Here is a 22,735-nt window from a genome sequence, read left to right on the forward strand (position 1 = left end):
ATTTATTTGAGAGAGAGAGGGAATGAGAGTACACATGCAAGTAGGGGGAGGGTCAAAGGCAGAGGGAGAGAGAGAATCTTAAGCAGACTCCACGTTGAGTGTGGAGCCCGATGTGGGACTTGATCCCACAACTGTGAGATCATGACCTGAGATGAAATCAAGAATCAGACACTTAATTGACTGAGCCACTGAGGTGTTCTACCTGACTTTAAAAAAAAAACAAAACAAAAACAAAACCCTATTTTCTGGTATTTAAAGATCTATTTCTTGAATAAATGACTGCTGCTTTTAGAACCAGACTGTGACTGTTAATCCATTCTCTATGCTTGTGTCAAAATGAAGTTTTGAGAGCCCCTTTACTCTTTGTTTTTTCTTGTTGCCATTAAGAGATGACCATAGCCTGTAAATAGGGGAGTGTCCAAATCAATGGCAGTATTGTGCTCTCCTTTCACCACGGGGTTTGTGCTTGCTCTTCAATTTTTTTTGAAATTAAATAATGCAGTGTTTATATATAGCCTATACACATTCAGGGGATAAAATGATAAAGAAAGCCAAGTTAGAAAAGTATTGACTCCTGTGATGAGTGAGGGCGATGAATTTAGAGCTGAATACAGGTAAGACACAGGGAGTGTACGGCCCTTTAATCTGAGAGATTGGTACACCAGTTTGTATTGTTAATTTGAAATCATATACACAATTCTATGCCCACTTTCATATCATGAAGGTAAGCCAAACAGAGTGTCTAGGACATAGTGTGGATTCAGTATCCTTGAGAGCCCTTACTGAGACATCACCGAGCAAGGTCAGGAGTGAGTCCAAGGAGAGCAGGGCTCACCACAGTTGGAGCTTTTGGCAGCTATGGCAGTGTGTGCCAGGTACTGGACTTCTTTCAAAAATATGATGAGAGAGTGGGTTATTCTGTGTTTTTTACTTAAACTCAACATGATCTCTTCCTATCTCTTAGAAGTAAGTCAAGGAAGAACACTTCTTTGGGAGTAAAAAGAGTGTCCTTAGCTGATTTAGGAGACTGGAAGTGAATATGAACTTTATTTACTCAAGAACAAATAAAATCTGGGCTACCATCACTCAACTATTCTGCTTGGGTTAAAAATCTAGTATATTGCTTTGGGACTCTTGGTGGTGACATCTTCCAACCATCTGTTTCTGGAACTACATACAGTGTTTTCATACTGATTGCCCTCTGTGCTGATGCACAACTGGGTCTTTCCCAGGAGTAAGGATGTGTGGGAAATACATGTTTTTTGAAACCATGAATGTCTAAATCTGCTTTATTGTTGATTTATAGTTTGCATGAATATAGAATTCTACTTTGCGAATTTTTTTTCAGAGTTTTAAAGCATCATTATTTGTTTTGCTTCCAGTATTGCTTTTGAGAAGTCCAAAGCCATTCTGATTTCTGATGTACGTTGGAAAAATAAAATCTTTAAAAGCCTGTAGAATATTTCCTCTGCCATCAGTTGCCTTTTTCTGGAACTACTTTATTCTGATGTTGGACCTCCTGGATTGATCATTTTTCTCTTATTTTTGTCTCTTTCTGCTGTACTTTGGGAAAATTTTCTCAACTATAACTTCTAGCCCTACTGTTAGTTATTATGTATTTTCTACATTGTGTTTTTTAATTTATAAGAACTCTGTTTTATTCTGTTCTGTGATTTTTTTTATAGCATGTCCACATTCATTCATGGGTAGAGCCTCTCATCGTTCTGATAGTAATAATAGTTTTTTTTTTTCCCTTCTTTGATGTGCCTGGGTGGCTCAGTTGGCTAAGTGTCTGCCTTCGGCTCAGGTCCTGATCCCAGGGTCTTGGGATCAAGCCCTTTATCTGGTTCCATGCTTATTAGCAGGGAGTCTCTCCTTCTCTTTCTCTGTCTCCTTCTGTTCCTCCCCCTGCTCATGCTCTCTATCTCTTTCTCAAATAAGTAAATAAATAAATCAATCTTTAAAAAAATAGTCTTAAAGCTTTTCTTCTTCTACACAGATTCTTTTTCTCCAAGTTGATTTTTTTGTTCCTTCTGGTCTGTCTTCCATGTTAGAGACTTTTTAAAGGTAGTTGACCATTCCTTGCTATCTGCTCATGGTTAAGAGTTGGGACTACAAAGCTAACCTGTGCATGTCAATGAGCCATTCATTGGGGGAATCCCTCATATCACAGTCTATCTTTAGGTCTTTCCTCTTTGATTGGTCAGATTCACAGAAGGAAGGAGAAAAAAAAGAGGCTTCCATTCTCCAGCCTAAAGAGTAAGGATCTGGCTGCTAGGTATTGGGGGTCAGGAGTTGGTTTGGTTTTGTATTCTGTATTCACACTTCACATAGCCACCACATTTTCTTGGTTTAGATCAGTTACTCTGGTCTGACCATGTTTGATTTCTTCCATTCCAGAGACTGTCTGATGTATATTCTCTTTAGATAATACACCTCAGATCCACTGAGTTAGGGAGAGGTATCTCAGGGATGAGGTAGGGGAGAAAATGTAGGGACTCAAGTGCTTCTTTTTTTTTTTTTTAAGCTTTTATTTACTTATTCATGAGAGACACAGAGAAGCAGAGACACAGGCAGAGGGAGAAGCAGGCTTCCTGTGGGGAACCCAGTGTGGGACTCAATCCCAGGACCCTGGGATCACGCCCTGAGCTGAAGGCAGAGGCTCAACCAACGGAGTCCCCCCAAGTGCTTCTTCAATAACCTTCAGCCAATCCCTTTTTTTATAGCTCCCATTCCTGCCCCACACCTCTAGTACCTGGGCTATCTGGTACTGGCAATTCCATGCTTTTAGAGAATTCTGAGATGCATGTCATTGGTTCTCAGCTTTCCTTGCTGCTGGCCTGGGATTGTGCCAAGCCAATTGTTTACCTGTTGTCTTTTAGGCTTCCAGAATTATGTTGCTGGTTGCCTTCTTGCCTGTTGTCCCTTATCTTCTTGTCTTTTTTTTTTTTTTTAAACTTTATTTTATTTTTTTATTATTATTTTTTTTTATTTATGATAGTCACAGAGAGAGAGAGAGAGGCAGAGACACAGGCAGAGGGAGAAGCAGGCTCCATGCACCGGGAGCCCGACGTGGGATTCGATCCCGGGTCTCCAGGATCGCGCCCTGGGCCAAAGGCAGGCGCCAAACCGCTGCGCCACCCAGGGATCCCTATCTTCTTGTCTTTAAAAAAATCTTCTAGGGGCACGTTGGTGGTGTAGTTGGTTAAGTGTCCGACTCCTGGTTTTGGCTCAGTCATGATCTGAGTCATGAGATTGAGCTGTGTGTCGGGTTCTGTGCTTAGCATCAAGTCTGCCTCAGGATTCTCTCTCTCTCTCTCTCTCCTTCTGCCTCTCTCCCCTGTCCTTTCACTCATAAATAAATGAATCTTAAATAAATCCTTTTTTTTTAAGATTTATTTATTTATTCATTCAGAGAGAGCGAAGAGAGAGGCAGAGACACAGGCAGAGGGAGAAGCAGGCTCCCTGCAGGAAGCCGGATGTGGGACTCGATTCCGGGTCTCCAGGATCACACCCTGGACTGCAGGCGGCGCTAAACCACTGCGCCACCGGGGCTGCCCTTAAATAAATCCTTTTATTGTAGTTTGGTGGGGTTCTGGGTATTATGATTTGGATGATTGTGTTCACTTTGTGGTCTTGACCCAGAAACTTTCTCTTACTTTTTCATGCCCAGCATCTTCTCATTTTTATGTCCTAACTTCCGAATAATCTCTTCTGAGAAGCCTTTCCAAACCCCTATGTAAAGAAAGCATTCCTTGTCGCCACTTTTGTTCTCTATTGTAGTTCCTTGTGTGTTTCTTTTTGTCTTTTTATATGTTTCTTTATAGATGTGTAGAATAATTTTTTTTACCCTTCTGGTTTATCTTTCCCACTTTATCATAAGCATCATGAGGTCAAGGGCTGTAGTTGTCTCATGTACTGTTAGATCCCTCAGTATTTGGCACATCATTGACCCCCGCAATGAATATTTGCTGAGTGAGTGAAGGAACAAATTATTTATAGACTGCATGATTTTAAAAAATTGCTAATAAATTCTCCAGTTTTTCCATATGTAGAAAAAAGTACAGGGAGAATAAGATAACACCTACCTTATAGGCTTGTTGTGAGGCTTACAAGAGTTAAACGACTGAGATACTTAGAACAGTCCCTGGCACATAGTAAATACTAAAGAAATATTATAATTTTAAGAGTTTTTTTTTAAAAGTCTCTAAAGAGCTATGATTTTATATTTAATTGTCCTCATTTTTGGTCAAGTTAGAGAAAATGTTACATGATGGACTGAATTATTCTTGAGTATTGTGTCATATGTTCTGAGTCATAGCATGTCTAAATTTTTAACTCCTGATCGGTCATGAATTTCAGCTTGGACTTTAGCACTGTCATAGAATACAGTACTTTAAATAGGAAAGCAGGACCCCAGAAATTTCCCAGAATTTGTCCCACATAGCCAGATATTTACATTTTAAGACAATGGTGTCTATAATTCATCTTCTTATTTAGGCAATTCTGAGTTATCTGTATCTTCTTAGGCAGTATAATTTATTTTTAGTGCAATCATTCTCTTTTGAAATGGAGCCACATTGATTGGATAGATGGTTGATAATTCGAATGTGTCTTGAGTATTGTGCTTAGATATAGAAACTTAAAGTATGATTCATAGTCATCAGCCTCTGTATATCTCTGAAATTATTTAATTTCCACCAAATAGCTCCTCAGTTCCTGAAAAATCTGATTATAGAGAGCTCAGTACAGTTTAGCAATGAGAGATTATAACATTCTCTAGTTTTCATCTGCTAAGTCTATGTTTGGATTTATATTTCCTTGAACAAATCAGTAATACTCCTGTTCCTCCCCAACCTCATCCTTTCAGTTTCAAGTATAGTCTTCAGATATCTTGTCACACCAAAAGGAAGGTACAAGTTTGTGAGTACTTTTTGGATCGGTTGGGAGGTACTTAAAATTTGGCCTCTTAGGTTCTTCAATTTCAAAATCTTGCTCTGAGGAGGTTGCCCAATAAAGTTTTATAAACAAGCTTCTATAACCAAACTTGATTGCATTAGTATAAAAAAGAGCTCCATATTCCTTGTCAAACCATTGTTAATATCCAAGAAACACTCAATATGAAGAAACTTCACCATCTTTATCATTTTCCCTATCACACCATGAAATCTGACTTTCACAGTTCTTAGAACAAGCTCTCCTGACCAGTACTGCAATAGAAACTGGAACAGCAATATTCTCTTTTGACTCAAATAAATAGTTTTTCCCCTTTTCTTTACTACAAGTGCCCCATCTTTGGCAAATGAAATATTTCCATGTTAAAGTTTTTCTAGGTGGAAAAAAAAGACTCTTTCCAGTTAGCAGGTGGTTAGGTCTCACTAATTTGTACATGGAAGCATAGGATGATTTTATGTATCTATTTGTTTTTTTTAGAATGTGCTAAAAAATGAATGGTGGGCCACAACTAGTTCAGTTGTTTCTCTTTATAGGTGACATGTCAGAAAGTGGCTTTATCATTTGTCTCCTTTGTGATCTTGGGCAAGTTACTTAACCTCTCCGAGCCTTTGTTTTCTCATCAGTAATATGGGAATAATAATTTGTTATTTTCGTGTTTATGTCACAAAGTAAACACTCAGAATTTAGAATTATTATTGGGATTATTATGACTCATAGGATGAGGATTATATCTTTTTTATTGTTGATTTATCTACACCTCAAAGTGCTTGGCACATAGTGAGTGTTCAATCAAAATCTGATGAACAAGTGAGAATATTGATACCTTTTCCTTCTCTTCTGCTGCTTAACTTTTACATGATGTCTGAAGTTCTCTATAACTCCTGACATATTGTTTCTTACAAGTTAATTGCTCAAAAATGTAACTGAATAATGTATGTGGAAATGTAAATGGCTATACTGAATGTAATTGATGATGATAATGTAATGATATACAATGTAACGATGTTGATGGTGTTGGCATCACTTGCCAAAGAATGGGAACGTTCTTCGCTGATCTCCCCTGTCTGCGAAAGCCCAGGTAAAGTTTGCCACCTGGAACTAAAACTGATTGAAGTACATATATGTAAGTATATGAATATTTGGACAAATTAACAATGAGATTTGTGGCATCTTTTTGCTTTCAAGGGGAGATTTGATGGATTTAGCTCTCTAAATAGGCGTATCCTTTCCCATCACCCTTCGTTTGTATCTTTTATGATGTTTTGCTTTCAGCTGAAGAGGATGACCTTCCACAAAGAAGAAGGATCATTCTTTGATCAAGGATTTGTGAAGAACTCTGGTTTCTCACTAGATCTCCCAAATAATTGTTCTTCCCACATCTCCTAAAACTGGATTTCAGTACCAAATGCAGTAGTAGATTGTGTACAGACATATGGGTGTGTGTGTGTGTGTGTGTGTGTGTAGGAGGTTATGCTTGATTTTGTTGTTGGAAGATCACTGCTGTGTTTTCCTTACTCCACAGGTTATTCAATTTTAAGATTCAGAGTATTGGACTGGGAAAAGGAAAGGAGAAGGATCACACATGTAACTGCTAATTATAGTAGTGATTTATTGTCTACCATGTGCCAATCATTGTGCTATGTGGTTTATTTACATAATATTTAAAAATCCTTATAGTAACCCTGTGAGATAGATATCATTATCCCCATTTTATAGGTCAGGAAATAGAGGCTCAGAGAAATTCATTGCTTTACCTGAGTTCTCATAGTAAGTAGAAGAGCCTGAATTCAAATGACAGCTGGGTTTTAGTTTTAGTTGACCCTAATTTTCTATATGTTTTAAATTCTTGGTCCTTCCATCTTTCTATCTGTAAAATGGGACTTTTTTGTGTGTGAGAAGCTCCAATTGTTGGGGGTGAGGTAAGGAAGAGGGTTGAATTGACTCTTGTAGTAGCTACAGAAAATTACAGATATATAATGAAAGGAATAATGAGAGGCTTGGAGAAGCTGGGATATGGGGCAGAAATGGAATAAAGAGACCACAGGCCCATATTCTCTGTGTTCTTGAGCCTCCCTTAGGAGCCTGGTGAGTGCACACTGAAGTTGTGATACCAGAAGGGATTGAGGAAGGGATTGAGCATGCAATTTGTGAAATGTTCCTCAAAAATCTTATTTGGCTTCTGATATTAAGGGATTTATTAGTTAATTTTATTGGATGTGCTAGTAGTATTGTGATTGTAAGTGTCTTTTTAGTTGTAGATTATACTTAACAATTTATTAGTGAAATGATCTGATGAAAATAACAAATGTGATAGTGAAGTTTAGTGTTGGGTACATGGCTTCATTTTATTTTTCTCTCTACTTGTATGTATTTATAATTTTCATAGTAAAAAGTAAGCAAATAAAAAGATCAAAACCAAACCCTACCCCAAAAAACTCCATGTAAAAATAAAGGATAGACAGAAGTTAGATACTAATGAGGACTTTTAAATGTGATGGGCTAAATTTAGGCTCAGTGGACAGTAGACAAGACTCCAAATTCTGGTATTTTGGTATAGCCTTATCTTCCAACCAAAGTTCACTCTGGTTTTTTTTTTTTTTAAGATTTTATTTATTTATGAGAGAGAGAGAGACAGAGAGAGAGAGGCAGAGACATAGGCAGAGGGAGAAGCAGGCTCCATGCAGGGAGCCTGACGTGGGACTGGATCCTGGGTCTCTAGGATCACACCCTGGGCTGAAGGCGGTGCTAAACCGCTGAGCCACCTGAGCTGTCCAAGTTCCCTCAGTTTGAATTCTTTTCCAGTATCAGAGATTCAAATTGTATCTTCAAATGAGGTAGCACAGGCAGCTCTGCCCTTGGGAATTCTCTGTGGTCCTTACACAGCAGAGGAAGGGATTCTAAATCATTCTGAATAGAATGGGTCCAGCTTTAGCTGTGTGTGTGCCTATAAGACGGGTATTTCACTTTCCTGCACCTAGAGGTACATAGTTGTAATCTTCAGGTGAGACTGACTCAGGGGATGAGGAGTATTAATAATATTCCTCGGTCCTGACTCTGTTCCTTGAGCTGGTCAGATGGAGTAGGGCACATATTGTCCCTTGACTATAAGGTCATGCCTGGTTTCTCATATGGTTAATTCTTTAGAGTGGGACTCTGCCCTTCTGACTCTTGGAATAGGTATTCTTTTTTTTTTTTTTTTTTAATTTTTTTTTTTTTTTTTGGAATAGGTATTCTTTTGTTCTCTTTCTGTCTTTATAGACACAAGTCCATCCTCACTCCTTTAGTCAGCTTTCAACCAGACCTTCAAATGGCTAGTGGTGAAACTGGCGACTTTGGAAGAAAGTGATAGAGTAGTTCTTGTGATACAAATTGTCCTTCTTACAAGAAGTAGGAAGAAGGGTTGGAGGAAGTTAGTGTCATGGCCAAGATCCAAAACCAGTCTATGAAAGGAATAGAAGTTCTACACAGCTTTGTTATACCAAAAATCATATGATATGTGAATTCATTCATTCATTCATTCATTCTCATTCATCAGACATTTATTTAGAACCAGACACTTGTTAAATTCTGGATATGCAAAAATAAAACAGACAGTGTCTGATGTCAAGGACCTGATAGCATAGTGGAGGAGACAGTGAGTGAGTTAATGATTATAGCATTTGGTGGTAAGTGCTATGATAGACGGAAGCCCTGTGTGTTAGGAAAGCCTCAAGGAGATGCATCTTGTGGTAGGGTGAATTAGTTATCTACAGTGTAAGTGGTTGCAGCTGAATTTGAAGAATTATTAGGAGTTGGCCAAGCAGTCAAGTATGGATTTCATTCCTGTAGAGAGAATAGTGTACAAAATCACAGAAGGGTAAGAGCATTATGAATTGAGGTTTTTGCAAGTCATTATGACTGAACTGTGATACATATGGAAAAGACAGATGAAGCTTGACAGATGAGCAGGGATCTGTTCATGTTGGACTCTTCTAGCTAATTGTTTGGATTTCAACCAGCTGGAAATGAGGAAGATTTGCATTTTAGAAAGATCACTCTGGAAGATCATGTGAAAAAGGGACTATAAGGCTTCAGTTTGGATGTCAGAGCAATAATCTAGAAAAGAGATTTTGCAGTCCTTTAAGGTGATGTCAATGTAATTGGAGAAGAGAGTAGATTTTATTTAGAGATGATTTATAGGTAGAATCATATGGACCAATAAGTAGAATCTTCTGGGCCTGGGAGACACAAAAATGGTGAATTAATACATGCAAGGTGGTGAAGAAGGATGTCTGATTCCTTACTGATCATCTAATCAAGAGAAGAAATGAAAAAGGCACAGGTATATTTTTTTACTTTAACCATTGTGGTAAATATTTATAGTATTCCAAATTTGTGAAGTATGTCCAGGCCTATTTATTTATGTCTGTCATTTCTCAGTGAAAGCTTAGCTGAAAAGGAGATGAATAGTTTAAAAGGGAGCAATGACAGCAAATTCATAAAGTCTTGCTCTTTATATAGTAGAAGAAGAAACCAATAAAAAATAAGATAGAATTAGGGTATATGCTTTCAAATCTAGAATGTTAATCACCAGCTTTTGTGAAGAATGGGGGAGAAGCATTTTTTAACTTCTCATTTGGCAAAACCAGAACAGAACAAATCAAAAACAAACAAGAACCCCTGAGGCTCAGAGATATTAAATGCTTTGCTTGAGGTCACACATAGCTGTATGTGGGAATTCACACTGCAACCCAGGGCTCTGTGCAGGACATTTTGATAGCTCCATGGCAGTTACCCAGAATGTGTAAGGGTCTAAGTCATGAAAGGGAAGGTGAGTGGCCTGTGTGAATAAAAAAATGAGTAAACTCTGCAAATGATAATGAAGAGTCTTTAAAATTTTTTGGACTTGATCAAGGGAAATGATTATTTGGAGTTCTATTGAGTGAGATGCAGGAGGAAAATAAATTGTGAAAAAATTTCTGCAGTATTTACATTTTATACAAACACATTTTATCTAGAAATGACTTAATTGTATAAATGACACTAGAATTTTAAAGAGCATTATAGGATATAACATAGTTGACATTTAAATTTTTAATCCATTTTAACCACTGTGTTAAGGTTGACCATCTGCTATGCACCTAAATGATACATACATAAAACAGTTTTATCCTCAAAGTTGTTTTTGTTGTTGTTGTTCTTTTTTTAGTATCCTCCACGTTCTTTAAGGTATTGTTAGGGTTACTAGGTTTGCAGACATGAAACTACTTTAGAACAATCTGGAGCAGTTTATTATCAGTGATAAATTTATATAATGAAGTGACAGAATTTTTAAGGTAGATAATGAGTGCTCTGAGCAGTCAGAAAAGGTAGTGGTGGATAAAAACTGGAGTCAAACAGAAGGCTTCATGAATGGTGTGACTCTGAAGATGGGCCTTGAAGGATTAAAGGGATTTGATTTTTCCAGGAAAAAATTGTGGGACCAGTAAAGTACACAAGTTCTGTTGTGTGTGTGTGTGTGTGTGTGTGTGTGTGTGTGTTTAAACACAAAACACATTTAGGTTAACATTTCATCTGTTCATTGCACTGTTCCTTAATGAAATACTAGAAACAACACTATTATCAAACAGTGAAATAGGGGCAGTATTAATATTTCATGCTATATTCATAAAATTAAATGTTATTAAGCTAGCAAAAGTAATTAAAGAACAGCAGGGCCTGGTGGAGAGGCCTTGCTTATGGCCAGTTAAACTATCAGGTCTACCATTTACTAGCTTTGTGCCTTCACTTGAGTCAATTACTTTTGAGCTTTGGGTTATTCAATTTTAATTTTTTTAAAAATTTTTATTTATTTATGATAGTCACAAACAGAGAGAGAGAGAGAGAGGCAGAGACATAGGCAGAGGGAGAAGCAGGCTCCATGCACTGGGAGCCCAACGTGGGATTCGATCCCGGGTCTCCAGGATTGCGCCCTGGGCCAAAGGCAGGCGCCAAACCACTGCGCCACCCAGGGATCCCTGGTTATTCAATTTTAAATGGCAATGATAAAAATCACTCCAAAAAGTTATTGTGAAAATTAAAAAAAATGTGGATGGGGCACCTGATAAATAGCAGATGTTCAGTCAACATTGTTAATTATTATTCGTATGTATGCTACTGGTGTATAAAGAAAAAGAATATTTCTGAAGAAAAGTCTCAGTTCCTATCAAAAGCTTTTTCTTTTAGAATTAATTTATTTTAGAGAGAGAGAGCACAAGCAGGAGAGGCAGAGGAAGAGAGAACCTCAAGCAGAATGCACTGAGTGCAGAGCCTAATGCAGGGCTTGATCTCACAACCTTGAGATCAGGACCTGAGCTAAAACCAAGAGTTGGATGCTTAACCAACTGTACCACCCAGGGGCCCCCCTATCAAAAAGCTTTAAAAATGAGTATTTCTTTGCTGACTCAGCAACTCTATGACTAAAAACGTATTCTGAGGAAATAGCTAAGGATGTGTGCACGTGTTTGAAAGGCTATTTCATGCAACGTTTACTAGAAGAGTGAAAATTAACTCCAAATCTTACACATAGATGATTGGTGAATAAAATTACAATTTTTTAGATAAATAAAATGTACTTCTATTAAAATGGTGATGTAGAAATATATTTCTGATATAGAAATAGAGGAAAGTAGATTCTATAACTATATACAGTCTAATCCCAATTTTGTAAATGTATATTTATTCAGAGAAAATTTCCTAGAAGGGTAATACATCAAAATGTTAACTATAGTTCTGAGTAGTGGATCTTTAGATAATTTATATTTTTTTCATTGGACTTACCTGAATTTTTGACTTTTATGGTAATAAGCATACATGGATACAAATTTAAAAATAAGAATGGGTCGTTATTCAAAATACTTAGTGACATAGGAAGATGCTTAAGATTTAAAGAAAAAATGATTTAAAACTGATATACAATCCCAATTTTGTTAAGGTATTTTTATATCTTATGCCTACAACGAATGACCAAGTTTTGCTTTTGTTGGCTCTTTCTCTCAACATGTAGTAAAGCTTCTAGGAAATGATGGGGATGGGATGTCGTGAAGCAGTAGAGCAGAGACTAGACTCGTGTATGCCTGGATAAAATTCATCACTTTCTCTGACTCCTTTTTGTGTTTTCTTTATTTTCACCACAACTTTAACAGTTGGCTTTCTTGGCTATTTTCATAAGGAAATAAAGTTTAACTTTTGGGAAAAGCCACTGTCCCCTCTCCCTTCCTTTCTTTCCTTTCATCCTTTTAGGACTCAGCAAATTCAGTGTCCACTGGGCACTTGTGGGTATATAATGCAGAACAAGAGATACAGTCCACTTGGGAGAGACAGTAAAACAGCACTCAAATAAGTATTAAAAATTGTGTGAGCTACTATGGAAGAAAAAAGAATAAGGTATTATGACAGTGCAAAATGAGAGTGGAGGAAAGGGAATTTGTTTAGATAGGAAGTCAGCAGAGACCTCCATAAGGAAGTGATATTTTAAGTCAGCTTTGAAGTAGGAATTAGTCAGATAAACATGGAGGGAAAAGCATTCTAGGAAGAGGAACAGGCACATATAAAGGTTTTTAGGCAAAAAAAAAAATACCTTTGCCGGTTCAAAAAACTGGAGCAAGAACCAATGTGCCTGCCTCTTAAGGTATGACATGAACTTGGGAAGTAGGCAGGGGCCTGGTATAACGTATTAAGGATTTTGGGTTTTGTTCTGAGGACAATGGGCAGCCATTGTATGATTTGTATGAAATAGTTTGGATTTGTATGAAATAGTTTGTTTTAGAAAGATCTCTTTGGCTGCTCTGAGATGAAAGAACTGGAGAGAGGCAAGAGAAAACCAGGGAGATGAGTCAGGAGGCTTTCAGTTATCAGGAGATGATGGTTACCAGTAAAGATAGTGAAGATAAAGAAAAGACAGATTGGAGGTACACTGCTGGTAGCATTGACAGGACTTAGTGACAGGTTGGATTAAGGGTGTGAGGGAAAGGGAATAGGAGCTCTCAGGGATGATTTTCAGAATACTTCGTTGGAGTGACTTGGTAGATTGCATAGATGGTGGAGTGGGTTTGTGTGTGTGTGTGTGTGTGTGTGTGTGTGTGTGGAGTGGGTTTTTGGAGGGGTACAGGATGAGATAAGTGTTCAGTGTGGGACGTGTTTACCTTGCAATATCTGTAATATTACTAGGGAGATGTTGAATAGATGAGGTCTGTTAGTCAGAAGAGCTATCCTTCTGGGATAGAGCTAGACATTTAAGAATCACTGGCACTGATCATGCTGTAGGCACTATTGATGAATGGGACTGGCTGTAAGGAGAATATGGAGAGAGAGGAGCAGAGAATCCAGGGCTGAACCCTGAGGAATCCTGATATTAAACCTCAAGCAATGGGGGAGGTGGCTCTCTGTAAAGATGCAATGGAGCGGTGAGGGGGAAGACTAGGAGAATGTGGGGTCACTGGAAAACCACTGGTGGTGAGTGTCAAGGCGGAAGGGATTGGCCGTATAGAATGTGCTAAAAGTTCTAGTAAAACGATGCCTGGAAAGTGCTCGTTGGATTTGGTTACATGGAAGCTCCATATGATGGTGGGAGAAGGGGATTTAGTGCAGTGGTGGAGGTGGAAGACCAATTAGACTGAGTAGAAGAACTAGAAGTGATGGAGAGATAAGCGTGTACAGAACTTTTTATAATCTTAACTCTGAAGAGAGAGGCCAGTGCTGGAGGGAATGTCAAGTCAGGGGAGAGATTTTTTTGTTTCCTTTTAGCAAAGGACATTCTAGAGTTTATTTGAATGCTTATGGACATGACTTAGTAGGAGGGAGAGTACTAGTGATCCAACTGATGATGTTTGATTGGAGAAGGAAAGAAGGACATGGAAGTAAGTTTGGCTGTCTGCTCTGTGTTGAATTTGTGCTATGCTAGGTGGTTGGCACAGGGACTTAATATTCACAGTAGCCCCATGAAGTTGGTATGATTATCCCTGTTTTACAGATGAGGAAACGGGGTTAAGCAGAGGTAGAGTTAAAGTCTTAATCCAGAACTGTTTGATTTCAGAGCTTGGACTCTTAGCTCTGACTTACACTATTGGAGAATTTCCTCTATGGTGATATATTAGTTTTGCTAGGGCTGCAATCACAGGATCCCCAACAAACTAGGTGGCGTGAACAACAAAAATTAATTTTCTCACCGTCCTGGAGGCCAGAAGTACGAGATCAAGGTGTCGGCAGGTTTGGTTTCTCCTGAGGCCTGTCTCCTTGGCTTGTAGATGGCCAGCTTTTCCCTGTCCTCACATGGCCTTTTCTTTGTGTACACATATCCCTGGTGTCTCTCCTGTATTCCTAATGTCCTCTTCTTTAAAGGGCACCAGTCAGACTGGATTAGAGCCTACTCTAAGGGTCTAATTTTTACTTAATCACCACTTTGAAGGCCTTATCTCCAAATACAGTCACATTTTGACAGTAAGTCTTCAACATACGATTTTGGGGGTGGGGAGCAGAATACAATCTGTAACAGATGGCTTCTCATTTTCCTAAAAGTGTAAGGAAAAGAGTGGGTGTGGGGGAGTTTTGGAAAACGTGAAAAGGGATGAAACAGTGACTGAAGAAAGTAGAAAAGGAGCTTACTAGAGAAATGTAGTCTGAGGGTCAGTTGAACCTGGAGATTGTTTGCTTATATCTCAGTTATCTGAGTTTCTGCAGCAATATTCAGGTATATGGTTGGAGTAAAGAATAAGACCTCTGTGCTACAGTTAGGCTGCTGGTTGCTCACATGGGTTTAGCAACCAGCCAAATGACCATTTTTTTTGTGCACAAAGTTGAAAGATAAATGAGTTCTATTCACATCCTCAGCACAATTACAAAGTACTCTTATGTCAGGGACCTTTCTGGATGTTCCCCAATAGTTGAAAACATAAAAACTAAATAAATCTGTGACTGCTAAGATTTTGGTGCATTCACCAATGTAAGAATTAGCTTGAACATTTTTCCAAGCGGTTCTAGTTGTCTTTCATGATTACTCACCACTCTCTTTGTTCTTCTTTATCTACTCTTTCTTTCTTCCCTGTTTCCTTTCCTCACTCATCAGTTATTTATTGACCACCTCCTAGATGTCTGGCACTAGGGATAAAAAGGGTCAGCAATCTAGTGTGGGAGACAGAAATGTATATATGCAGTGAAAGGTATTATTAAAGTGATGATTTATTTGTTCATTTATCCTGCAAATATATGGAGTACCTTCCAAGTGCCAGGCAGTGTGTTAGGCTTGGGATAGAGACAGGAGTAAGATGGAGTTTCTGGCTTCAAGAAACTTGCAACCTGGTATAGAAAACATGAACAGGTAAGTAAACAAAGACAATGCAATGTGACATTTGAAAAATATTAGAAGGTCTCCAAGTAGGGAGTGATTCTTGTCTCTGCTATCCCTTGCATGTTTGGATACCTGTTTAGAGCAGGCATTGTTGCATTTTAACAAAAGGAACTTGGGAATGGATATTTATTCATTTCACATACAGTTTTAAATGCTTGTCATTGTTGTGTAGTGACACTTTTGTAGTCCTTAAATTATGAGCAACTGGTGAGTTTGGGATCTATGGCTTTTTTTCTTCACATGAGTTTATTGTCCACAGCCTTCACCATCAACACCTTTTTTAGGTGGTGAGTGATTAATGGTATTCCTGAAATACTTGACAGAAACCTGCTGAATATTAAAGCTGGAGACAAGTCACAGTAAAAAGCAGTACTGTGATAGTGGATGAGCAGAAAGCATACACTGCCTAGCACAGATCTCAAATATCTGGGACTTGGAACTATATGGGGATTCCCTGTCATATGATTTTTAAAATGGTGAATGGCATTGAGATAAGAAACACTGAGAAGAAAATGGTTTTTTTGTAAACTATGTAATTGAAACATTTTCAAGTATCCTTCCATTTTACCTTATCTCAGGAAAAAAGTTATTTACAACCAAATACTTTTGGGGTTCATTGAGACAATGGACATAAACTCGTCGTTGCTTTCTTCAGAGATTATGTGCTATAAATAAAACTCAAGGTATTATTATCAGCAATGTAGACTTATTTTTGTGGGAAAAATGCTAACCATATTATGGAAACAGTGCAGGTGGTAGGAGGGAGAAAAGGCAGATTTGATCAATGGTATATGTGGGATTTAGAATCAATGATTAAACTAATAACAGCTGAGAATTGCTTTGATATCATACAGTGAATCTGCATATTGACTTCATCTCAGAGTCATATTCTAGAGTATGTCACAGTGGCAAGAGCACTGGATGGGGACCAAGAGTATATGTTCTGATCTAGCTCTGCCATTGACTATCTATGTGCCTCATTTTCCCCATCTTTAAAATGAAATGGTTATAGGGAAAGGTCCCTAAGGTCCCTCCAGTTCTGATATTTAATCGTTCTGTGATTCTACGTCCCACGCCTATCAAAAGCATTTGACTTTTCTTAAGTTGCTTGCACCAGCATTTCAGTTAGAATGCATCCAGGAGCTTGTTTCCATGGGCTGTTGGGAACAGCAGGACCTTGCTTCTCCAGGACTTGATATGTCTTCTGTTAACTGCTGACAGTGAGCCATACCACCTAAAAGGCTCCCTTGGTAGCCGTAAAGATTGAAAGGACAAATGGACAGTATTGAGAGCTCTGTGGAAGAGGAGACGGTGATCATCATGGCCCCTTGGGATTTGCAAAGAGGAGTGACTAGAACTGGGCCATTCACTGCAGCCAGGTCAAAGGTCAGGTCAGGAATGTGGACAATGCTGATGACTCCAGGTAGGTCTAGGAGGGTAAACAAGCCCATTTAGTCCCTCCTGAGTCTTGAAGATCTGAGCAGCTGTGCTCAGAAAAGTTATTAGGAAGTCTCCTAATTTATGAAACTCATTAGAAGATAAATGTGACATTCACTTTTTATATTTTAATTACCACCCAATCATTATATTCTTACTTAATACTCACCAAGTTATTCTCCTCTTAACATATTCTCACAGTTCAAGCATTCATTAAACATGCTACATGCTTTTATGATCATTGATTGAGTTAAAAATTTGGTTTTGACTGATGCCGCTGTGCAAGGGACTCCCTATATTTTAGGATTTTGGAGTGTTGTTGAAAGACCTTTGAGTTTTCTCCTTCGGTTTTAGTTCAGCAGTCTTAAATATAATTCTCTAGTGGCAGAGATTTATACCTATTATTATTGCTAATAATAAGCTAACTTGGAGGGTGATTATAAAATGATTTGGAGTACTGCCTTTCTTAGTGATAAAAAAAAGTAATGGATAATTTCTGAAAGGATATTAAGTCAGATAACTAAAAAAGTTTTGTGTCCTGAATATAATAATAAGAAATTAAAGGTCTTTTAAATGGTTTCTAATGGAATTCCAGTAAAAATTTCACATATTTTCCTTAAAATACTAATTAAATTCCTGTATCTAATCATTTAAAAAAACAAACTGTATACCTAATACATATTACAAGATGATTTTTCTTTTTTTTTTTTTTGCCTTTTTTTTTTTTTTTTTTTTTTTTTTGCTTTTATCTAGTTGCTTCCAAGATCCGGTACTTACAGGAATATCATAACCGGGTTCTTCACAACATTTATCCTGTACCTTCAGGGACAGATATTGCAAACACCCTGAAATACTTTTCCCAGACCTTGTTAAGGTAAGCTTTAAAATATCCTCTACTTTGAAAGAATTATTAGATAGTACTGCTGAACTATTGATTGGGACCTAAACTTTTATTGAACTGAAAGTTTTGAAGGGCCTTCTGTTTTCTTGTGCTCTGCCAGAAGAGTCTGGACTCAAGTTCTCTGGGTGTATATAGCAGATCACATCATAGGCCTAACTGGAAAAAAAGAAGGGGTTGCCTGGCTATTGCCTGCTTTCCTCCATCTTACATCTTTCCAAAAGATTTGTACAGTGATAAAGGTTATATGTCTGACACTATTATAGAGTGGAATAGAAAGGAGAATTTACATTGCTAAAATTAAGAATAGGAGATGGTCTTAAATCAGAATTAAGTAGTGTTTTAGGTTCATCTGTAGTATTTCCTATTTCTTAAAGTATCATCTGTGGTAGAAACAATCTTCACCACTTCAGGCATTCAACATGCTTGGCAGTTGATGTGGACACTCTGTGAAGACAAGGAGAGGAAAACACATATTGGCTTGCTTTTACTGTGACTGAGACAGTAACCCAATTCTCATTAGGAAGAACAAGCAGACAGGGGAGCCACTCAGTTGTTTGGGAAAAAAACAGCCATGATGTGAGTGGAATGATTCCCTTTCCATTAAATTCTAAGGCTTGGTCTCTTCATTAGTTACCATGATCTTCTCACTCTGGATCTGATTTTGGAAACATACAAATTGACTTGCTACTGCTTCATTTAGCTGTGGAAGAGCCATATTTTTGTGAGATAGGAATTAGGGAAAGAACACTGGTGGGGAATGAGTGTGGTGTCCCTAGAGTTCCCAGCAGTCCATGGCTCAGCTATGGGCTGACTGAATGCTTTGCAGAAAGAAGCTTCATGCTCATCTTCTGTAGCACTGCTCTTTGTTCTTCTTATTCTTTGGAATATCTTGTCTTCTTTAGAACCTTTAGTGTCCAGTTTATTTTTTGTTTTTGTTTTAGATTTTATTTGTTTATTTGACGGAGAGCACAAGCAGGAGGAGCAGCTGGCAGAGGAAGAGGGAGAAGCAAGCTCCCTGCTGAGCAGAGAGCCTGAGCAGGCTCATCCCAGGACCTCAGGATTATGACCTGAGCCAAAGGCAGCCGCTTAACCAACTGAGCCACCCAAGCGCCCCATCCCTGTTCTCTTTTAAAGGGCTTCTGTTTATCATAGATTTCATACTTGCTCAGCAAGTTGAGAACCTTGTTAGGGGCAATTTCTCTTCTATTCAAATTGCAGGGGAAGCATTTGTTCAATTTTTATAGTGATAATCAGTTTAAGTTTATATAACAAGCATCTGATTTGTTTTTTTGAATTCTCCTTTTGTCTTTGAGGTCAGGGTTCTCAAAGGCAAGCACTTTCCTTGATTACAAATTCTTGGGGTTCTCAAAATGAGAACCGTTTTTCAGTAGGAAGTAAATTTTGCATTCACTTTGTGAAGAAACTGACATTCTCATTGGCACTTTGAAGCCTACTGCTAAGTCTTCGTCATTGTGTCAGAAAGTTTGGAAATTTGGGATACTGAAGTCATGTTTGTAAGACATGTTTCCATTTTCTTGTGCAATGGATCATTAAAATATGATCATGGGTGATAACATTTTAATGGTAAAACTGCTGTTAAGATAGTTTGTTCAAGTAGCTGTTGGAGAAGATTCTGTGCAATTGAGCTGAGTCCATTTTCACAGGAGACCACATCAGCAACTACTCCTAATGGTAATATTAACAAAATAGCTGCCATTATCATAGCAATATTATATGGTAATATCAGTAACTATAGGTGTCAAGCACTATTCTAAGAACTTTACATATTATCTTATTTAATCCCTTATAATAATTCTATGAGATGAGTGTAGTCTTATACTCATTTTACAAATAGTGAAACTAAAGCATAGAGTCATTTGACGAAGTGCTCAAAGTTGTTTTTCTAGTATGTGTTGGACCCTGGTGGTCCTAATCTACAGCACACACTCTCAATAATTACGGTACATTGCTTTTCCCTAGTATATTATCATGGTACAGAGACACTTCTTCTTCAGGTTTGGCCTTTGGGAATACCAGCATCCATTTTGAGTTTATAGCCTAGTTTAGGCTGTCCTTGAGACTAAGGGAGGAAAGGAAGTGCTTTTGTGCAAAGATTTGCCAACTTTTTGGGAGTTAAATTGAGCTGTACTTGAGGTGATGTGGATAGCATTTCAATTTCCAGGTGTTTTATCTTTCTCTCACTTAGCAATTTGTTGTGGATAGTAACAGGTCAGAGAAGAGTTGATAGCCTATAGGACACACTCACATGTAGTGGAAGAGGGAAAACATTAAGCAGCATAACATGTCATAAGTTGGATTTTAGTACTTACAGGTTCAACTCCTGGGCTGATTTAAATATGGCCCCAATGCAGTTTGTTTGTTTGTTTCTTTTTTTTTTTTTTTTTCAATTTGTTTGAGAGGGAGCAAGAGCCAGAGAGATCATAGAGACAGGAGAAGCCGACTTGCCACTGAACAGGGAGCCTGACATGGGGCTTGATCCCAGGACTCTGAGATCATGACCTGAGCCAAAGGCAATCATTTAACTGACTGAGCCACCCAGGCTCCCCTCAATGCAGTTTCTTTCTTCTTTTTGCCTATCTTAGCATTAAAAACAGAAGCAACTCAAAACTCTTTTCAATTTCTTTTTTTTTTTTTTTTTTTTAGATTTTATTTATTTATCCATGAGAGAGAGAGAGAGAGAGAGAGAGGGAGAGAGAGAGGCAGAGACACAGGCAGAGGGAGAAGCAGGCTCCATGCAGGGAGCCTGACATGGGACTCGATCCCAGGTCTCCAGGATTACGCTCTGGGCCGAAGGCAGCGCTAAACCGCTGAGCCACCTGGGCTGCCCCTCTTTTGTTTACTGGAAATATAGATCTTAAAACTATTGCCCATGTATTTGACCAAGTTATGACCACTTTAACTGTTAGTATATATAACAATCATATTTATATTTCTTCATTTTGTTTACACTATTAGAAAGTTCAAGACAAATGAGATGGTCTAGGTATTTGGTGTTCAAGATTTTTGAAGTAAAATTTTCTACTTACTAACAAGATGGTTCCTTTTGCATTTTAGATGATTTTTACATTCAGAAACCTCTCACTTTCAGAATTCAGATTCTTGGAAAGAAACAAGAAGAAAGAATTGGAGATGAATTCTCACAGAGCAACCCTTTTTCTATTTGGATAGTCTCAAGGAAGTCAGAATTATTATTTTTATTAAAATCTGCAACCTCAAGTACTGGCAGCTTCATTTGAGTCAGGATTGCAATTTTTAGAGTAGTAGTCCTGTTTTTTTTATGCATGGCATGTAACTCTTACTGATTTCAGTAGAGTTTTGTACCTATTCCCAAAGGCAGAGATTAGCCTAGATGTTTAACTTCAATCAATTTAATCCATAGGAAAGGAGAAATTAAGTTACCATAATTGACTGTATCAGCATTGAATAGTCCACATATGTCCATTTAGCTCTTAATTAGACTCACATTAAAAAGTTCACGGGGAAAAGAAAAGTTCATGGGGGCCTCCTAAACTTTAGGTTAATAGAAGGCGAATCCTGTGCATTATTCATCTTACTAGCCCTTGAGCCTAGAGTGGAATTTGGTCCTTAGAAAGGATCAACTAATGTTTGTTGAACTGAGTTGTCTTTGGTGCAGATTTCGTCCATTGCAGCCATCCTTCTAGAGCATTTACTTCATCTAGCAGTGACCTGGGGTACCAGGTAACATTTTATCTGAGTGCTGGGCTGTACTTATTTTCATTTAGCAGGAGCCTAAATATGGGAACAGACATACACTTTACACACAACTTCAGAGTTTAGGTGTTTTTTTTTTTTTCATTCAAAGTTTAGTTTTTAGTTTGCTTTAGTATTTAGAAGGACCTATGAAGATCATCTGCTTTAATTCTTTATTACTACAGAGGAGTCTGCCTATTTTACATTGGAAATATTCTGGGGCCATATTTTAAATCTAAGGTCTTCTTTAAGGATCTTGCATATTACCTGGCCCAACATTTAAAGGTTTCCAGTCTTCCTATGTATACAGTCTTTTAGAATTCCTTCCCCTAAATCTCTCTACTGGTGCCATTCAAGCTGCTAGCACATAAGATCTTTTTAAAAATCATTAAGTTTGGGGAAAGCTACTTTCCCTTAACTCTTTAGGAAACAACACTTTTGATATATTTTGAAAAGGGATTCTAGTCTCAGTTCAATAATTTTCATTGAATTATAATTTTTAATTGCTTAGGAAGAAAACCTAGACCGTATAATTATTGGTTTCAGGCCTACGGAGTCGCTTTAAAGCATAACATGGTCAAGTAAATTTTGTTTAGTGTAGAGATTCAACTCAAATGTAAAAATTCATAATCTTACAGAAAGTTTATTTGATGTATTAATTTTCTGTGCTATAAATGCCTCAGGGCAACTTCTCATCTTTCTTCGTACCCACAGGGGTCTTCTTCTCTTGGTTCCTCTTGATGTTGGAAGTAAATGTTTAATAAAGAGGATCTCAGGAGAGAGAAGGAAAGATGAAAAGTTGGTTGCTGGGTCAGACTCTTCTGAGCAGGGCATTCTGCATATTCTTTTTGGTTGGGTGTACAGACGTCTGGGGAAAAATTTTAGATGGGGTAGATGGTTTTATCATTCCCAAGTTAGACAGTTTGGTTGGGGAAATAAGGTTTTTTTTTTTTTTCTGAATAAACTTCACAAAACATCATAAAATCACAATGCATTGTACATTGATTCATGAGCCCTTCTTTAGTTTTTCCACAAATGAAAACATTTCCTTACATTGAAACATGAATGGTAATATAAAACTGATTTCATGAATAACTCATCTTCAGCCATTTTTTTCTCAACTTCACTTATTAAATCTAGAGGCAGTGAGAGAGAAGTTTGACTGTTTCAATGCTGACATTCTCCCTCCCTGCATGTATAAACTTGTTGCTGCTATCATTTGGGAGCCCCACTTATAACAGGAAGGGAAAAATACCAAAACAGAGTCTCCAAAGTTGATTTGACTAGTGTCTGTTAAATTATGTCAAACTTTGGGACAATACTAAAGTATACTTGAAAAAAAAAAA

The 22,735-nt window shown here is 37.8% G+C and overlaps 1 protein-coding gene across 11 annotated transcripts in view; it reads left to right on the forward strand.

Annotated features, from left to right (window-relative positions):
• UNC79 (unc-79 homolog, NALCN channel complex subunit) overlaps positions 1-22,735 on the forward strand; it is a 238,947-nt gene that overhangs the window by 19,869 nt on the left and 196,343 nt on the right. For all 11 annotated transcript variants that reach the window (XM_038545595.1, XM_038545589.1, XM_038545598.1 and 8 more), the window contains exon 2: positions 17,510-17,630. Coding sequence is in view for 10 of the 11 variants with exons in the window: in XM_038545589.1 (XP_038401517.1) it covers positions 17,510-17,630 (121 nt within the window). In the remaining variant the exon portion in view is untranslated. The remainder of the gene's footprint in view (positions 1-17,509; positions 17,631-22,735) is intronic.

This window comes from Canis lupus, chromosome 8 (genome assembly GCF_011100685.1).
Source record: "Canis lupus familiaris isolate Mischka breed German Shepherd chromosome 8, alternate assembly UU_Cfam_GSD_1.0, whole genome shotgun sequence".
NCBI classification, from domain to species: domain Eukaryota; kingdom Metazoa; phylum Chordata; class Mammalia; order Carnivora; family Canidae; genus Canis; species Canis lupus.